This window comes from Megalops cyprinoides, chromosome 25, assembly GCF_013368585.1.
Source record: "Megalops cyprinoides isolate fMegCyp1 chromosome 25, fMegCyp1.pri, whole genome shotgun sequence".
Lineage (NCBI taxonomy): Eukaryota > Metazoa > Chordata > Actinopteri > Elopiformes > Megalopidae > Megalops > Megalops cyprinoides.
The window spans coordinates 12,006,591-12,026,465 of NC_050607.1; the positions used below are offsets into that span (position 1 = coordinate 12,006,591).

General features: G+C 43.5%; 1 protein-coding gene across 1 annotated transcript; it reads left to right on the forward strand.

Moving 5' to 3' along the window:
• Window positions 1-671: 671 nt before the first annotated feature.
• Window positions 672-6,022, forward strand: tmbim4 (transmembrane BAX inhibitor motif containing 4). The gene is made up of 7 exons (XM_036520336.1): window positions 672-854; window positions 1,606-1,714; window positions 2,366-2,471; window positions 2,645-2,678; window positions 3,371-3,488; window positions 4,906-4,951; window positions 5,586-6,022. The coding sequence occupies exons 1-7, from the start codon at window positions 764-766 to the stop codon at window positions 5,790-5,792; spliced, it is 711 nt and encodes a 236-aa protein (XP_036376229.1). The 5' UTR covers window positions 672-763; the 3' UTR covers window positions 5,793-6,022.
• The last annotated feature ends 13,853 nt before the right edge of the window (window positions 6,023-19,875 follow it).

The window sequence follows — 19,875 nt, forward strand, 5'->3', positions numbered from 1 at the left end:
ATGCTCTAAAGAGACTCCAGTGTCCAGAAACACGTTCTCCTTCATCACTGGCCTGTATGAACATTGCTTCAACAGCATGTCTCATATGCAAATCTGTATTTGCATAAGCTAGTTATACATTTAAACACTTATGAAGCATTATTTCAATCGACAATACATTCTGCTGTCAGCTGAGGTCATCATCTCAATAACTATAATAGTAATATAGTAGTTATAATCACTGCATCATAATGATCTGTATCATAATTAACATCTAAAAAATGTACTAATAGAATCATCCCTGTGGTTTTAAAGTTCGCTGACTCGTTGTTATGCTGTATAATGTTTTTGTGTTAGGATGGATAAGGCATAGCTATACATGAATTGTTAAATGGCAACTTTCATATGTAGGCAACTAGCTTTATCTTTATTCTGCATGAAATAAAATAAACATTTATTATCGCGTCTGTTTTCATTTCATGACAGTTGTTTTCATTTCATGTTATATGTTTTTATACTGTTGTCATTAATATAGTTGTTTTTGCCATTGTGCACTTAAACCTTTTCCTTTAACAACCCGAGTGTTTAATTTGGGCAAATGTGAAAACAAGCGACACCATGCGGCCTACCGTGGTAATGCAGCTGTAATGACAACACGGTCACGCCTCCTGTCACATGTTGTGAGTTGACGACAAAGCGGAAGTTGAGCGACTGCTCTTATCTCTTTACAAAGCTGGTCAGAAAATACGACAGGACCTGACTGTCTCCATTTTGCTCTTTAAAAATGAGTACAGAAAAATACCCCAGATCTTCCATTGAAGACGATTTTAACTATGGGACAAATGTGGCGACGGCAAGTGTGCAGATCCGAATGGGTAAGACCGCAAGTTGTCTTGTCAACGTTAGACTAGTTATTTAGCCAGCTGGCTAGCTAGCTAATACAAGGTATTTGGCTGTTTTAGCTAGTTAGCCCGCCAGCTAGTTATCTACTAGAACTGTGTAACGGTAGCTAACTACCCAATGACATACGTGCCATACATGAAAAGTCTGACGTTGGCTTGGATAATGATTATTAATTTGCTAGCAAATGTTAGCATGCAAGATAATCGGGCTAGTAAGACAGCTGTTGAGTTGGCTGAGTTCTGGCCATCTGTAGTGATAGAGAATCACCACCTGTTTAACTGACCAAAAAGCAGTCATCTAGCTAGCTACAATAGACATAAAAATATACAGAACAAATAATATTATTGTATTTACCACTAAACAGCTAACTAGCTTGCTATTAAATATTTAAGCCGCCATGATGTTGTTAGGCGAAATTAGGATTGTATGTTTTGATGAGGGTTGGGGACTAGCATTTAGCTGCACGGGGTAGCTAATGTATTAGTACATCACCATGATTTACAAGTTGTGGCTAAATGCAAAATCACAAGGTCGGCATAGAAAGAGCTAGGTATTTGAGTAATTTCCTTTGTCTGCGAGGCAGCTTCCAGGCAGTGAGATATCGTTTAACGTTAGCTAGACAGTGCAAGGATTAAACTGGCCAGAGTGGCTCGGTTGCTGATGTTTCTGTGGGATCACGGTGGTCAACGAGTGCAATGTCTTTCTGTCTGTCTTCTGGGCCAGATTTTCTGCGCAAAGTCTACACCGTCTTGTCACTGCAGATAATACTGACCACTGCCACCTCTGCATTGTTTATGTTCTGCGATACCATCAAGGACTTCGTTCACTCAAGGTACACACCTTCATCTAGTCTGCATTAGATATCCAACGCCAGTAAATGATGCATTGAAAAAATGATGTGCAGCATTATGGATGGTATATAATGTAATGTAATGTAATGATCCAGATAGGCCTAGCATGGTGGTTCATCCACAGGACCCCAAAGAATGTGAACGGGATCCTGGGTGCAGTCTTTGCAGGAAAAAAAAAACATTACAACAAAGTATTTAAAATGAATTATTGTAATAGAGGCAGAAATTAACCTTCACAATGCACAAATGGTGTGCTACTTCTTGGGGAGCCCATTTTCTTTGCAGTCCTTCAGTGTGGAGTTTTGTGCTCAAAAAGTTGAAAATCATGTTATGATCAATGTATGGTCAATAACATCCAAGAATAAAGGGTATCACAACGTCCGTGCCCTGGTTCTGTTGTGAAGCTTGTAAATACCTAGAAGACACTGGTCACCACTCGTAGGTAGATCTCAGCATTAATGCTTTTCCATCCATGCTGCTGCACATCAAATCAGAGCTGTATTTATTCCAGTTAGATTTTTGTCAGATACGGTGATAAGGGGTTCATGCAAAGTGATTCATGCCCAAGAATGATCAGAAAGGCCTCGAAAAGAGCACAGCTTTCCTTCATCCAAGCGCTTTGTTTTCCATAGCCCGGCTTTGGTGTTGGTGTCGGCGATTGGCTCGTTGGGTCTGATCTTCGCTCTGGCCATTTACCGCCATCAGTATCCAATCAACCTCTACCTACTGCTGGGATTTGTGAGTGACCCCTCTGTGTTTACTTACTGCTAAGTCACAAGAGTCCCATATTTCACCCACTGCAGCGTCATGGGCTTCATCTTGTAATGCAGAACATTTCAATCTGTAGAAATATAGAAGCTTGTTGTACTTGGCGCCACAGACATTAATTGTTTGATTTTTTTTGTTTTCAGACTCTTGTGGAGGCTATCTCTGTTGCTACTGCTGGTGAGTAAGTTGCTTAAGGTGTTTTCTCAGAAAATATAACCTTTTCCCTGTTCGTTCCTTTCTGAGGTGTCACTGGTTTGTGTGTACCATCCCATAATGCACTGCACTGTGCCATTTTCTGATGCTATGCCTACTATTAATAAATTGGTTATGATGCAGATATGACTATGATGTACGTGTTTACCGTTATATCCTGTAAGAAACGGAGGATGTGCATGGCTGTGGGTACTCCTCATGCTACAGGAATATGGATGACAGTTGGTACAAATTACTGAACAATGATAAATTACTGCCTTGGTCAGCCATGAGAATGGCTGTGTGGCCAGCCTTGGTGTGAACTAGTTTACCATTAGTTTTCTGCAGTTTAAATCATTTTTCAGTGATGCAAACTGGTGTTTACAGTCCGGTCACACAATGAGATGAACCCACAGTCATGCTAAGAACATTTTCATATTGTGCCCAAAATCTTAATTCACTACAGACTGTATCTTCACATTGGTCATTAACAGATGGGTGGTAAAAAATTGCCGGCAAACGCCATTTTGATTGTGGTTCACAGAAGGAACTCGGGTTAGGGTAGACACAAAACAATGTGTTGCGCATTTTTCACCATGGCTGGTGAAAGTATGGGTAATACGAAGCAGTGAGTCAAATGCACAGACCTCACTCCTGCTGTCCCTCTCGCTCTGCAGTGACCTTCTATGAGTATTCCATAGTGCTCCAGGCCTTTGGCCTCACAGCCGCTGTATTTCTGGGATTGACTGCCTACACTTTTCAGTCTAAGAGGGACTTCAGCAAGCTGGGAGCAGGGTAAGGTCTTCACGTCTGTCTCTTTCTCTCTCTGTTGTCTTCTGGAGTACCCGCTTATCCTGAAATGCTCTCAGCGTCTCATCAAATTATCGTTAGATTTACTCGAGCCTGTGGGGTTGGGACACAGGTTTAAACTGATTATTCGGAGTACCATTTGGCTGAAATGTTCACTGCCCCTTCCTTTTCTGGGAAACCCACAGTCGTGATTATTTTAGAGATGTTTTTCAACCGGCAGCTGATTGTCAAGTGGAATAACCGGTGATTCAAGTATGCAGCCAGTCAGGGAGACCATCATTATCTGAATGAGTAAACAAAACATTGGGTGGCTTTGTATGATAAAACAATACAACCACCAGATAAGATTGATTACTGTCCATAGGTATAGGACAATGCATCTCAACTTTTTCTAATTTGGTTTCAACCTCATGTCAGTGGCGTTAACATGACATTTGCATAGCAGGTGTGCTCATTCAGAGTAACTTGCATATCCTGCAAATTTCGCATGTGATCCATTTATTTACTGAGATTATTCAGGTTAAGCACCTGGCCCCAGGATATTACAGCAATACCCCTGTCACCCGAAGATCAAACTTAGCAACCTGTGGGTTACAAGCCCCGTTCCTCACCACTATGCTACACTGCTGCCTTGTGACCCTGTAATCATTATAGAGGGGGTAGAGGAACAGCCTCTGTCTAAAATATAAAAATAATGCTCCCCCTGAGAAAGCGCTCCCTTTCTGGGAAAGAGAAAGTGAAAGCGACTAAAGCTGCATTCCTGCCCACTTAGCTTTTTAATGCTGTTTTATCATTATTGTCGTCATCAAACAGCAGGTTTGTGCTTATGGGAAACGTATCTCTAGGGGGTGACCGACAGCAAAGCTCATTGGAAAGCACCGGTACAAAAGAAAAAGAACAGTTTTAGTTGTGTTTCCTTGGCAACTGCTCTTTAAAATGTGGTGGACACAGGGTTGTTTCTTTGCCAAAAACAACCTGCATTTTAACATACTTTAAAGTTGAAGTAGTTTTAACTGAAAACAACGGGGGGGGGGGGGGGGGGACTGATTTTTTCTTTAATTTATTTAAAATGAAATATTCATTTCTTTATTTTTGTGGTTGAATTGTTCACCATTTCTTCTGCTGATAAGCAGTACTTAAGGTTGGTGGGGTGTGTGTATTTACATGTGGTTCCCAAGATAAAAAGTAGGACAAAGATGTTTGTGACCCATTGCTTACCATCCTGTACTGACAGATAACCCAATACTTAAACTGAGATTACTGAGGAAAAACCCACTAATGTAAGGAATGGCCTGTTTGTGAGTTTAATTAAAATAATTAATCTGCTTCCCCCTAAAAGTTTGTAATAGGCAGCACAGTCCAATGTGCACCAGATGGAAATGACGTGAATCTTGTGTTTCAGACTGTTTGCCTGCCTCTGGATCCTCATTATTGCAAGCTTCATGAGTGTAAGTAGCATTTTGCTGTGTAGTGTCTTGGAGAGACTAATCCGGCTTGCTCTCTACTGGTTTTAAACATGACCCGGCTTGAAAAGAAGTAGAGTAGGCATTTCGCACTCGGTACTGATTCTTCAAGCCTCAGTTGTGCTTGTTGGCAGCACTGTCTACAGGTTTCTTCACTACTCAAAGTGCCTCATTAAATCAGCCAGTCCTTGTGTTTAACTGTATATCTCATGAGATAAGTCTTGCAGAATTTTACTGCCTCCGCTGTTGGTTTATGTACACACAGCACCTCGAGAGTAATCTGAACTTTGAAATAAGCCGTTGCGACATCCTGTTGAGTGAGCTGGTAAAGTTGAGTATGGCAAGAAGGGTTTCTGCCACAAGGAGGCCCTCTATATAAAAGTAATAAAAATATGGTACTTCTCACCTGTTCTCACGTAGTGTGGATGACGTCTTCTGGTAAGCATAAATTGTGGATGAGTATCCAGCTTTTCCGGAAATTCCTAGAGTTAGAATTACGAAAAAGTATTGTTAGTAGCGTACTCCAGCAATGGCAGCACAAAGCAGTGAGTCTACGTAGTGTTGGTCTGTAGCGGTGGCTCTGTTGACAGCAGGGTGTCTTTGTGCCCCAACCCCACAGGTGTTCTTCCACAACGACACGGTGGAGCTGGTGTTCGCCGGGGCCGGAGCCCTGCTGTTCTGCGGCTTCATCATCTACGACACTCACCTGCTGATGCATCAGCTGTCCCCCGAGGAGCACATCCTGGCCTCCATCAACCTCTATCTGGACATTGTCAACCTCTTCCTGCACATCCTGCGTGTCCTGGATTCCATGAAGAAGAACTGAGTCGCGAGGGCTCCCCCTGCTGGTGTGGAGATGGGTCAACACCTGAATTCGTAGGGAAAGGGGGGCAGAGATGAGCAGAGCCCCAGCTTTGCTGTAAGATGTGAATTATGATTGTTAAAGTTACCTTTTTCCCCCCATAGTTTTCTTAATTTCTGGGATTTGTTCTGTATATTTACATGTGTTGATGTGATTTTCAGTATGAAATATTAAATGTTGAATTGAAGAAGTCTTGGGAGGATCACTTTCTAGCAATTAAATAAGCTGATTATGGTGGTGAGGGGGGTGGGTGGGTGTGGGTGAAGAAAATAAACCTGAAAATACAATTTCCGTACACGTATTTGTATCTGTACGGTCTGCTGTTGGTCATAACCATTATAAGTCCTTGTCTGCTGGGTTCTGTTCTTGATTTCTAAAGTGACTTCATTGGATAGCAAAGTAGACAACATTACATATTTCTTCTTATACATATCCACAGCTACTATACTTTTAATGATGAATGAGTTGTAGAGTAGCAGTGAGAGGACTGTATTATTGCAGAAGGTATTATGAGGTGGACAGGTCATTATGTTTAGTTAAGACACCATTCCTGCATTGCCCTAGTAACTCAGCTGTTCACAGCTACAGGGATCAAAAATCTGCGTAATGTGGAATGTAAACACTTGTCCTATCCCAAAATAACCTGAGTAAATAATAAATACAAGAATGTAATGAACTATAATTAAAAACGTAGAGGTCATCATAAGGGAACTGTGGGAATGCTGTAAACCATTGAACATTGTGTTTCAGTATGATTGCATATTGGAGACTTCAGTAAAATATCAAACTGATATTAAATGGTGACTTTGTTAGCTATGTACAATAGACAGTAACTGTAGAGCAGGGAAGTATATTTTGAGAGGAAAATTGTAAAGATTTTATAGAGTTTTCCTGTTTTTGAATAATATATTGATAAGACCGCAAGTGCAATATTAACAATAATATGAGAAATAGAGTAGGTACACGTTGATGTGGTGAGGACCCTGTCAAGTAAATGTTTGTATGTGTGGAATTAAAGTTCCCTGTGCAGTATCTTGCATTGTTTGTGCTATTACCTAATTACTGTGTATATGAGGTGGAAGAACTGTCTACCCATGAACATTTATGGCATTAAATAAATAAGGAGAATTATAAAAATAAAATGAAATGTGTTATTTAAAATGTATAAAATGTGGTTTTCATTTAGAGTTCAAATGTCTGTAACAGTGACTGTAAATCTGTGCTTTAGAATTGTTGCAGATCTCAGTCAAAATACATGTAATATACATTTTGTAACCAGCCCAATCTGAATACCATTCTTATATTGCTCTCTACATTACTGTCCTAAATAAACTGCCATTACAAAACACACAGCACTATTAATACAATAGTTAGTAAGTACATTTAACAAATATTTAGTACAAATATGTGATTTCAAAATAGCTGCCCTCCCATTGCCTGTATAAAATTAAATTGACATATTCTCAAGAAACACAAAGTCACCAGGCAGGCATAAAGGCACCCCTTTGGCAACTGCACACCTGGCCTGTATTCTAAAGGACATACCTGCATACTGGCTGGTATTCATAGGAGCACAGATATTCATGGCTGCCATATACACTGAAGTTCCCCAGATCTGGCGTCACTCACTCAGGAGGCATGGAAAATTGTCGTATTCATCACAGCATGAATCCACCTCTGGACATCCACATGAAGAAGGCAGCGATTTATGAACAAGTGTTAGTCATCAACAAGTATTTTCTTTTGTTAGCATATAGCATAGGAAAATTATGAGAAAAATTGATGGCTTTGTTTGAAGAAGAAGACTAATTTCTAGCATTCCTCCCGGATGTGTGTTTCCATAGGTCAAGGGGTGTCCACAGTAATTCAGTTACATACTCTAAAACTGTCAAGGTGAAAATGAGTGAACAGCAGAGACTCAGAAATGCTGCCTCCACTTCGTATGGTATCACCGTTTATGACAAGGTATGTGTTTTGCAAAAAATAAACACTAGATGGCGCACTTTACCTGTTTTACACCATCAGTTGAAAAAATCCAAAACCGTTCTAGGACCAGATGTGGTAGTATTCTTATTACGCCAGTGCTGTCATTGGCAGATTAAATGAATGCTTTTCAGAGGCCAACTGTCTAAATGATTGGTTCAGCCCTTGTGGGATATAAAATATAAGGATGTCGCATTCGCTTGTTTGGTTAATATACAAAAATTCATACACTCCAGCTGAAAAAGATGAAAAAGTAAATTGTCAATGGTGAAACACAGCAAACATTATTTAGTGCTCCCATCTTACAATCAATCAAAATGAGCATGGACAAGAAATGGTGTCCTTCACAGCGCCCGCCTGTAAAATGTACAGCGATCACCTGTAAAATGAAAAATTTAAATGCATGCAGGTGATAACTGCACCACTGAATGCTGTGAAGAAAGCCACTTCTCATCCATGCTTATTTTGATTACTGGATGCATCTCGCCTTGTTCTTTCAGTTTACCATCATCCGTCCAGCTTTTGATCGAAGAAAGTCACATGCTGCAGAGAGGAGGGTAGTCGATTTTATAACACTGTGGAAACGAGCCCCACCCGCCAGTTTGACCCTCTTGCGTAACCGGCCTTTGATTTAACTCCCTTAATGTTTCTCTAGGAAACGTTCCCAATGCAATCAAAGTGTATTTGAAGGCTTAAAAAAGGGAGTTCTATAACATCTCAATAAGTGTTATGAGGCCCGTTTTGCAAAATACAGTCGGTATTTATGTTCAGTGCTGTAAAATGAGGACTGACGGAAGACCAAACGTGTACAAAGTACAAATATGTATGAAGAACAAATGTGCTAATGAGTGCATGCAGCACCAGGCAGGCCTTCGCATGGGGGTGTTCCAAGCCCTGTCAATCAAAACCAGTCTGGGAGAAACATTGGCATTAGCCACAAGTGTGATGGCAGTGGCCAAAGGAGAGGGCTGTAACTTCCTCTCTCAATGGGCCCGGCACTCAGGATCAGTGGGCCTCTCTGCGCAAGGACAGCAAATAGCTCGGGCTCGCTGCTTTCCTGGCCCTCTGTCAGCTGAATCTCGTCAAAAGGGGGTTGTGCTGAACAATGAGCCCCTTGGCTCTCGATGAAAGTTTTTAGTGGGGAGATGGGAACGAGCATGACTTCCTCCACCTTGAATGGAGCGCAGATAAATAGGAAAAATCCACTTAAAATTCCAGCGTTTTCCGTATTCACACGCAGGACACTGGAAAATTCCTGGGAGATTACAGGTCTGCTTTGATCTTAGTTCACTTTTTTTTGGAAATACCTGTTCCTGTACAGTGAAAAGAATCAGGGAGGTCCTTTTAGGGCAAAATTATGTCACCGCAGAGCTCTGTCCCATGGGTCCAATCAATTTTCTGAACAAAAAATGGGGTACTAATTAAACTCAGTGTCTTTAAAGAACATGAACATGAAACCAAACAAGGTCTGCATGGAAAAGGCTGATGTGACAGATTCAGCTCAATGCTCTGCTACAATAGGGTTACAGAAGTAAATTCAATCTTAAATTTAGCAATATTAAACTCATGCAAATGTATGTAATATTAAGGTTTACAATGTAAAACAAGTCAAATAACTAAAAAATTGGTTTCCACAAAAAAAAAAAAAAAATCCACAAGCCATGTTATTACATTAATTCTTGGTTGGTTCATTCATTGCAGTTTGAAGCCTTATTTAACATCAATTTGTGTGAAGACGACTGTTTGTCTTCTGTTGTAGATTACCTATTTAAGAAAACCGGAAAAACAATTCTTAGCAAGAGGTCAAAGATATTTTAATATTTTATGAATCTGAGATGTCCTGGTTCAGCCTGTCCCGAGTTTGCTCGAGTGTCAGGCGTTTCCCTCTATAAAGGATCTTGACATGACATCCATCAGGATTTCAGAGGTAAATTTGTTTTTTCACACCCGTAATCAAGCCGTCTTGGTGCAATGACAGAGCGCATGCATCTAACCCCTGAAATTGCATGTTTCAAGGAGATAGCGTGCCTCTCCCCCACCAGCACATCCCATTCTGGGGTTTGGTGCACATATAATTTTCCTTTTAAATTCAGCAATATGGTAAAGCCTGAAACGTTGGTGCAAGGCTTAGTTATCCAGGCTTGGGGAAGCAAAACAAATATAGACAAAAAAGCCCACTTATTTTAGTCCCCGTCATGCAGTTTGATGAAACCCACAGATGAATTGTGTTGTATGAATCATGCTTCCCCATATCTCTCAACAATATTTAACCTTACCAAGTTATACAACATGCAGTGTGTGTAAAACAGGATATTTTAAGACAGCACCATTCATCAGACAAAGAACTATCAGTGTCGTTCTACCCTTTCAAATGCCTGGAATTAACCTGTTACCAAGTAAACTGCCCATTATTTGGCAAGAGTATATTGTGAATTTGCTCACCACGGTTTAAAAAAGAACAGTTTGCCTTAGATGAGGCTAAAAGGGTGATTCTGATGGCCTTTGGGTGCTGGGGAGATGGCATGTGATGAAGCCCAAGAAGGGATGCTGAGACCATAGGGGTCTTTATGGAGGGGCAGCCAGAGGGCCCCTGGATGTTGCCAGCACTGAGCTGGGGAGACATGCTAATAAGCACCTTGGCGATTTGCAGACAAGGCCTCCACATTTTTCAGTCTCTCCTCACACAAGGACACAAGCATCAGTAGCTCCATGCAGCTTGCCATGGGGTACTACAGGGTCTGTCTGTGGGTCTATGCTGCATATCGATCTGTGCTCACTCACACTTTCAGCCAGAAAAATTAATAATAAGTAAGAGGTTATTATGAATAATAATAATCACCTCTGACTTCATGCAGGGTTCCTGCTCTTTCATGTGTGTATGTTGATGTGAAAGATGAAGGTTCTGGATTTTCTCTCCTATTTTTAATGAGTAACAAGCATTTGAACCCTGAGTAATGTAAAAAGTACAGGATTAGTGAGCTCGTGGTCGCACGTCTGCTTCATTTAACCCAGTGGTGTAGGAGTAGGAGGGCAGTCTGAATCCCAGCCAGGGGACACACTGCAGGGTCAAGAGGCCTTCAGTGCCATACACACGCAGTAACGCTCTAAGCTTCCCGCTCAGTGCCATACACACGCAGTGACGCTCTGAGCTTCCCCTTCAGTGCCATACACACGCAGTGACGCTCTAAGCCTCCCGTTCAGTGCCATACACACGCAGTGACGCTCTAAGCCTCCCGTTCAGTGCCATACACACGCAGTGACACTCTGAGCCTCCCGTTCAGTGCCATACACACGCAGTGACGCTCTGAGCTTCCCCTTCAGTGCCATACACACGCAGTGACGCTCTGAGCTTCCCCTTCAGTGCCATACACACGCAGTGACACTCTGAGCTTCCCCTTCAGTGCCATACACACGCAGTGACGCTCTGAGCTTCCCCTTCAGTGCCATACACACGCAGTGACGCTCTGAGCTTCCCGCTCAGTGCCATACACACGCAGTGATGCTCTGAGCTTCCCCTTCAGTGCCATACACACGCAGTGACGCTCTGAGCCTCCCGTTCAGTGCCCGCAGTGACGCTCTAAGCCTCCTGCTCAGTGCCATACACACGCAGTGACGCTCTGAGCTTCCCGCTCAGTGCCATACACACGCAGTGACGCTCTAAGCCTCCTGCTCAGTGCCATACACACGCAGTGACGCTCTGAGCTTCCCCTTCAGTGCCATACACATGCAGTGATGCTCTAAGCCTTCCGCTTTTACCCTGACAGACACCACAAGGCTCCTTTTTCTTGCTTCCAACTCCCCCTGAAAAACCCTGGCATGTCGTCATGTCGCTTTGTCATTCATTCTCATCCACCCCCTTTTCCTCTTTGATTTCCTATCTGATCCGCCAACCCTTCTGGCTGCAGCAACATATTTTTTTGGTGCTTGAGTGATTTCACAGCGGAGCCTGGTGTTGGTTGCCGGGTTCTGCTGGGGACAGCGGGAGGATTGGCAGTTTTGCGAGGGTTCCGTGGGGTACAGGACATGTTTGGGGGAGGGGGGACGGAAGAGATACAGGGCGTTTGGGTTTGATCCACCCTTTGCACGGGGGAGATTTGTTAAGCGCACACACATACACGCAGCAAGGAAAATTCTTCTACTGTGTTGCTTTTTCCACCCTGTTTTTATGTGTTTTTCGAGCTAACAGCCACCTACTGCTAAGGCCATTAGTGGTGATGAAAGCCTCGCCACACACACTGCATCTATAAACACAGCGTCATTCACTGCCTCACGTGTATAGAGTGAGGACTCCTTTCCTCGCATGGCCCTGTGTGGGGGCCGACATCTCTGTCAGGCTGTGGTCAGCCTGACCTGATGGGCCTCCCCCAGCCTAACTGCAAAGCTACAATGGATCTAGTGCGTGGGGTCACATTACATAGAATTTGCTGAGCGGACACTGTTATTACACATTATCCATACATGGACTGAGGAAATTCAGATAAAGTGCCAAGAATACAACAGCAGTAGCCTACCTGGGAATTGAACCAGCAAACCCTGCTCCCTACCACTATGCCACAAAAGTGTGCAGTCATGAGTAGGACACTAAACTCAGGCTCAGACACTGCAAGCTGAATCAGAAGCAGGCCACCCATTCTGTCCTTAACCACTAGCAATGAATACATTGCTAATACATTGCTGACATCCCCTTTGTAGTCGTAAGCTGAAAGAAAAAAGTGTATTGCTGATGCATCAACCACCAACAGTGAAGCTGGGGAAGTTGTTGGGTAAATGGGTTATGTCAAAACGAACACTTTTCCTGCGTTAATGCATTTCAGAGAACAAACAGGTGACCTTCAAACAAGGCCTGCATTCTGAGTAAGACCTTGTGAGGCCTTCGCTGTATACACTGCTCACCACAGAGCTAAACATACAAATTACATACGTCGTAAAACTGTAAGCTCTCCGATGAGGACAAGGTGGTCAACCAGGCAAATAAAAACCATTCAAAGTGAAAAGCTTAACCAGCATTCCAAACGTTTACCAACACACGTATAGTCCCGAGAAAAAGCCAAACACACCGACTTCTGTTATGTCTACTGTCACTTATCGTCAGTGTCCACCGTTAAACCATTATAGCTTTGAACCCATCTAAGCCTATATTCCGGACTCTAATTATATAATGTTATTATATAATGATTTTATGCTCCTGGATAAAACAACCTATTCTGCAGGCTGGCCTTTGATGTCTTGCTTTGTGCTGCTGGCTGGGAGTTTTGGGTCGCTCTCCGTGATGGTTTAATAATAGCTCTCTCCTCCCTGAGCTGGAGGGCCTGTGGCCTTTGTTTGCCTTGCTCTTCCATAGAGGGATTTAGCGGGCTCCTTCCTCGGAGGCTGAAAATGGCCATGCTGGGACGACGGCAGGCCCCGTCTCCTTTGACTATGGGAGCGGAAAACTTGTTTTCACAGAGGCGGATTACCCCCCCAGCACTGTGGCACACAGTGGCAAAGCCTTCTCCCCATTTTTCCTAGTTTGCCAAAAAAAAAAACACAGAACTATAAAAAAATAAAAAATCTTTGCCGCATCTATGGTTTTGCACATGGTGGATGGCTTTTAAATGCCAGCCTTGTTGTCATATTTATAAAGCGGCCCTGGAACCACAAAATGACAGGTTCTGTGTTTTTTTAACTTCATCCCTAGACAACGGATGTAAGCTGGCCAAATGAGGGAAATTTTCAATTCCACATTTTCTAAAACCCTTTTCTTACAAAAGTTTTCTTTTATCATTTACATTTATTATATATTGGGGTGTGGATTGCAGACCCTCTAAAAAACGAAGGAAAAGTATATTGAGATTGACTTGTCTGCTCCTCAGTACCTTCATGGCGCAGTTACTAATATGTTATCAAACAATCTCTACTCATTGAGAGGACATTCCGCTTTAAGCCTGTATGTCAACTGCGGGGGACAAACAGTTTGTGGAGACCACAGGATGCAGAAAAACAGGCCCATCTTACTCATATTTTCTCCAGACAGTGGTGACCACATGCAAGGTGAAAATGTCTTATGACAAAAAAAAAATAAAGCATGAAGTTAAGAGCTGCTGTTTCCTCCAGTTCACCATGCCAACACGTTTTTGAAATTCCTCTGGGCGTTTTGCTATTTTTGATTTCCTCGCCCCAGACAGCCACACAGAGTGATCCGATGTTGCTAAGTGATTTCCCAGCACGGACAGGGGGGTTGTTTATGTGCCGACGCGCAGTAAAAATAATTGTTGGTCTGGTTGTTTAGGTTTGCCGGTCGCCTCTGCCCGCCACGTGTGTGTCTCCTCCGCTTAAGCGCACGGGACCTGGGGAGCGAAGTGAGCCCAGGTACCGCCAGCGCACGGGTCATTTAGCCAGGCATTCCGCTCTCCGCCGGAGCTCAAATCTTCTCAGTTTCGGTTCAGCGCCGGCCATGCTTCGGGAGGGAAAGAAAAACAGCCCCCCGCTCCGAGGGAGGCCCTCAGCGCAACCTGAGTTAAGTGCTCGTCGCGGTGATTGTGCATGTTTCTTGGTGATGTTCCTACACATGCGAAATCCCTAACTTTGCCTCTCCGTTTTGGAGAAAGGTCCAAAAATACATGTTGAGTGATTTTACTCATAGGCCCTGTTTTGTGCTAACAGTCGGGTCATTTTGAAGAAAACTGTCTATAGGGTCACCTCAAAATATACTATTGACCTAAACCTATTGTTTCATATATTTTTAAAAATACTATACTTAAAAATGAAAGGGAAGCTAGTAAATACCTCTGGTAATTTAGGGTCCTGCTTCAAGGAGCAGGAGCAAGGACGTCTTTTCTATAATTAAAGTGTAAGGGGAAAAAAGGAAATGACAGCAGTCTGTAAGGCGTGGTATGAGACATTTCAAATATGTTTCCATGCTCTTTTTTTTTTTGTTGGGAAACTATTTGCCAGGCACTGCTGGAAGTGATTTAGCATCACCTGTAGGTAACGAAAGAAAACAGGGCGTCTGTGATGGCTGTGAACCGTGCCTGTTCAGTGACCTGCCTGGGTCTCCTGGAAACAGGGCCCCACTGGTTCCAATTTGAGGGTCTGTCATCCGCTGGGCGGGGCCAGACGGCCTGCACCCAGTTAGGAGTGCAGAGACAGGGCCGAGTGCGTGTTCCCGCTGCCAGGCTGGGGTTAATTACTGTACTGTAACCTATCTGAGTACTTTCTTCACAAGCAGTCCAGAGGGGAAAAATGTCTCCCTCTTTTTATAGTTTCATTACAGTACTTAAGGAAATTGACTGTTATAAAAGTGGAACTTTTAACAGACCTCTCTCTCTCTCACCCCTATATATATGTGTGTGTGAGTGCGCGCTTTGATAATGCGTCATTTGCTGTATTTATTTTTCATTTCTGTGGTGAGGAAGTTGAATCTAAAATTTTGCTGTCTTGTCAGTCGAGTCAAAGTTTTTTCCACACAAATCTAAGCTGTAAGAATATACATGGCAAATACACAAATACAGAACAGTAAATTTCACAAGCCTTTTTCATACAGTGCGCCCCTCAAGATCAAAAAACGAAACAGGTATCCTCCACAGAACACTGAGACCTGCACTCTTGACCTAAAATAATACTGAGTAACCAGGATACAATCCAGTCGTTCCGTGTGCACAGTGTTTGCTAAAACCTTGACAGCTTGAACAGGGGTGGAGAACATCCACGCTCACATGTGCTGTGCTTGGTTCAGGTGTTTCAGGAGTGCCTCATGCCCTGTGCCTGGACTGAGACAGGCCGCGTGTTAGTGGGGCAGGAGCTGAACCTTGTCTCCAAACACACCGTATAACCCCCCCATACATACACACACACACACACACACACACACACACACACACACACACACACGCAATCCCCACCCCCTGCCCCCCTGCGTGCCGCCTCGCAAATGAACTGGCGAAGAATTTATAAACTCCAGGCCCGGCGTTGGCTTTGTAGGGCACCCGCACAAAACTGCCTATTTTCATACCCCATGGTAATAGTTTCCAGAAATGTTTGGAATCTCAAGGATATTTAAACAAAAAAAATGAAAAAAGGGAGAAAGGGGACCCCAGTAGCCATCCCTCCATACGCCCCCCACCACGTGGAGCTGCTGAGGGTGTGAATGGGGGGGGGGGTGTCCGTTGGACTGGCACATTACTGCGGTCACCGAGCCGGGTGTATGGCATATACGTGCTCTGGGGAGGTGGGGGGGGGGGGTGAATTAGGAAACAGTCCTTCATCCGTCTCAGTGTTACACCTCAACATGTATTGAATTTACGCGAGTGGTAGTGTTACTCAGTTCTGAGGACTGACGCTGGACAGTGTTAAACCGAGCCATATCTCAAGGGCTCGGGCTCATTAGGGCTGAAATAGCCGATTTACTGCGCTTATTTCTGTCATCTTTACATGCCTTTCATGTCTGCACATGACATTGTTTACAAGTAACCGAAGAGGACCTGATGACAAGGCATTCATCATTTTTCGTTAAAATGTTAATTATGGGGAATGGCACAGTCATTAAGGCTGAGCGATGTCTTGTTTGTACCCAACTGGCATAAGGTAGTTTTACACAAGTGGATTTGATTTATTGGTACAATAATAACTTGAATCAAAATTGCATTTTAAAGAAACACACTAAATTGCATAATCAAAACAACGTGACAAATAAACGTTGAGAAAGTTCAAATGTGGTTAGGTGTTTGGAGGGGTTGACATTTGCACAAATCCATTTCACTTGAACATGTTTCACTCACATGGCGCATGTGATTATTCAGTTTGGAGCAAAGACAAAGTTAAACACAATCTTAATTAAACACCACATCACAAACATGCACGCTTCCAACAGAGGAAATAGAACTTCTATATAATTCTATAAATTAGACTTATGTTGAGTTAGCAAGCCATGTGACTGAGTGAAGCAATACCTTAACTGCCAGAGGGCAAGCCAGAGAAAAAAAAAATCCAACCTTTGTGGTATGGAACTGGTTTGGGAGTAAGAAAACTGACACCAACCAGGCTAGATTTCTGTAAACTATGTTGAAGGCTGTGGTATCAGAAGAAGGAAATTTAACAAAACATTTTCAGCACATCAAACTCAAGCATCCGGTTCATTGTGACAAACGCGTTACCAGGCTTTCTCCTGGCCAGAGCGTCAAACCAAAATCCACAGGCAAACAAATCGATCAATTTCCTGCTCAGTGCTCTGGTGTCATACTGTATGCTGCAAACTACAAGTGATGGAATCACTTTACAGGCGTGGCTACTATGAACAGTCCCTATGAATAAATATTTTATGATTAAGTTGCTTAACCAGAATTTTTCAGAATACATGGACTATCTACCAGCTTGAAAAAGAATGTGTTTTCAGATCCAGTGAGGATGCTTAAAGGCCCGGTGTGGCCACAGATCTTAGCACAGGCCCACAGGGACTAGGAGATGCTGTGATTCAGTGCCAATGACAGGCCACCTCACAAACCCATGAAAACTGTGCTGCGGCACAGAAAGTGTCCACTGCTTTTTTATGCCATGAATTTTATATTAAAGAATTTTAAAAAACCTATAAACTAAATGTACATTTCCAATAAAATGGAAAAAGGAAATGGGAGAAACGGCAAAGCGGTAAATGTGTCTTTCGCACAATATTGTCTTTGGTGGGGTTTTGCTCTGGCACGCCCTTCTCCCTGCGTATGACGTACGAATGTGGCACAGCCTCACAGCGCAGCAGCACCGGCTAACGCCACACCTCTCCAGCGGCCGTTTGCACATTCATTACAGACCGCATCAGCCCGAGACGCCAAGTAGGGCCGAGGGAGCCGGGCTTTGAAGTCCCGGCAAACTGGAAAGTCTGACATAAGACGAAACACCGGGGTCTGAGGTTGCTTATTTATTTATTTATTTATTCCATTAATTAATTTTAACTGCTGCGGAGAGAACTCCGTCCAAGCGCTGTAATTTTAACTTTACATTCACGCACAGCGGAAAGAAAGGAAAGAAAAAACATTTGCAGGTACTGGATCTGCTGGGCTCTGATTTTGCCATAAAAAAGGGGAAAAAAAAAACAAAAACATGCTCGCGAATGGCTGATAGGAGCCGCGCGGCTCTTGTGATGACAACACAGAACGCGTCTTTGTCCTCCTGCCTTCATCACTCTGATACAGCCATCCCGGCAGCTCAGCTCCTTCAACAACACGCTTTAATCTCCCCGCTTTGAAGTACCTCCAGCTGCTTCAGAGCGCCGGCCAATCCAAACTATTCAAACGGTAAATGGCTGGAATTCCAGCATTGGGCAGAACAGAGGGGCTCCTGGTGTGACAGTGCCTTGAAATCAATTAGGGTAATAGGGCTGAGGATGTAAAGGAGCTGTATCTCCCCTCCGAGGAGCTCCGCGTTTTTTCCCTTTTAATCACTTTGTGTTAGTTCGGACGGACATTTTAATTACTCCGGGCGGCTGAAAGCACCCTTTCGATGGGAGTAAATAAGAATTTATTTGCCGTCATGCGTTAACTCACTCTGAATATGTCCATTCGGGTGACTGCCTCTGAGCATTCAGGAGTGCCCCCGAGTTAAAATGAAGAAGATGAGGCTACCCGGTCTTGTGTAGTTGCTCCAACAGGAACAACACTGACCCCCCACCACCACCAAGAGGATATTTTGTTGAAGTGTTAGCAAGTGAATACTCCATGCAGCCTGTCTTATACTCCCTAATGGGAGGAGGTAGGAGGTACTTTGTATTCCCAATTCTAAATCTGCACCCAGTGGCCTTGAATTGCTTTTTCCATCACTGAGGAAAAAAGACTGTTTTACAGTATCGACATGGTCTACAATACCAGTGAGAACATACAGAACCATAGATGTAGGGAGACAAAGTGAGAGATACAAAGGGGGAGAGAGACAGATCAAGGGAGAGACAGGTAGACGGAGAGAGAGACGGGGATAAAGAGGCAGAGGAGGAGAGAAACAGAGACGCTGAGAGAGAAGCTGTTAAAGGTGCGGCCCCGGGGAGGTTATTCAAAGATCTTATTCAAAGTGATGGTCACGAGGCATAATGACAATGCCGACTCTCATCCAGCTTTGAAATACACTGCAAACATGATAATCTTTGATCATGTTGTTGCCTTCCTATGATCACCATCACAGCATTATATATAGTCACATTCAACAGCCTCCCATGAAAAAAAATGCTTCATAAAGAAATATTTACTGGTCAAAACATATCAGCATATATGAATATTTGAAAGCATTCACATTACCATGTTCCCTTCCTCAGGATCAGCTGGGGTACCCAGCACTGCACGACTTCCACAGTGACTGATTGGCTCTGTTTAAGTACGCCTCCTGGCACGTCTGATAAAACCAACAGGCCTCAACCACAGAGCTGCTCAGTCCCGTGACTGAAAGCAGGCCCCAGTGGTGCTGCATACTACACATTACATCTCCCTGTGCCTCAGTTCTATATTGCACGTTATATTTAAAGCGAGGCACTTTGGGGACAACATCCTGTGGAAGGCCCTGTAACCCCCGTCCTGAAATGGTAGGCTGTTTTGAATGTTCAAGTCAAGAGAGAGTAACACCAGAGCAACATATATCTGTTCCCTATAAAGTCTTTCCAAAAGGTATTAAAACAATGTGGGCTGGTGTTTGCAGAGCTCAACGTCTGAATGAAAAAAAAAATTTCCACTCTCCGAGGCTTAAGATTTTTTTTTAAATATATATATATATATATATATATATATCAAAAGGGATTTTTCCATTTCCTCATGTGCTGATAACAATGATTAGGATCAATCGCTGGGCTTTAGCGGGCAGGAAGCGGACGCACATGCCGTTCACGGGGCGTTAAGGAAAAGCAGCGGACGCGCCAGGGCCGGGATGCCGAGGCCCTCCTGCGCCACAGACAGCAGCCGGCGTGAACCTCGGCCTTCCAGGAACAGCGGCGTCGTAAAGCCAGACCGCCGATCGCATCGCGCCCTTTCACCACCCCACGGAAGAAAGGACGCGCCACTCTGCATTTCACTGCAACACGTACATCTTCAGCGCTGTTCTTCTGTTCGAATTCTAAACC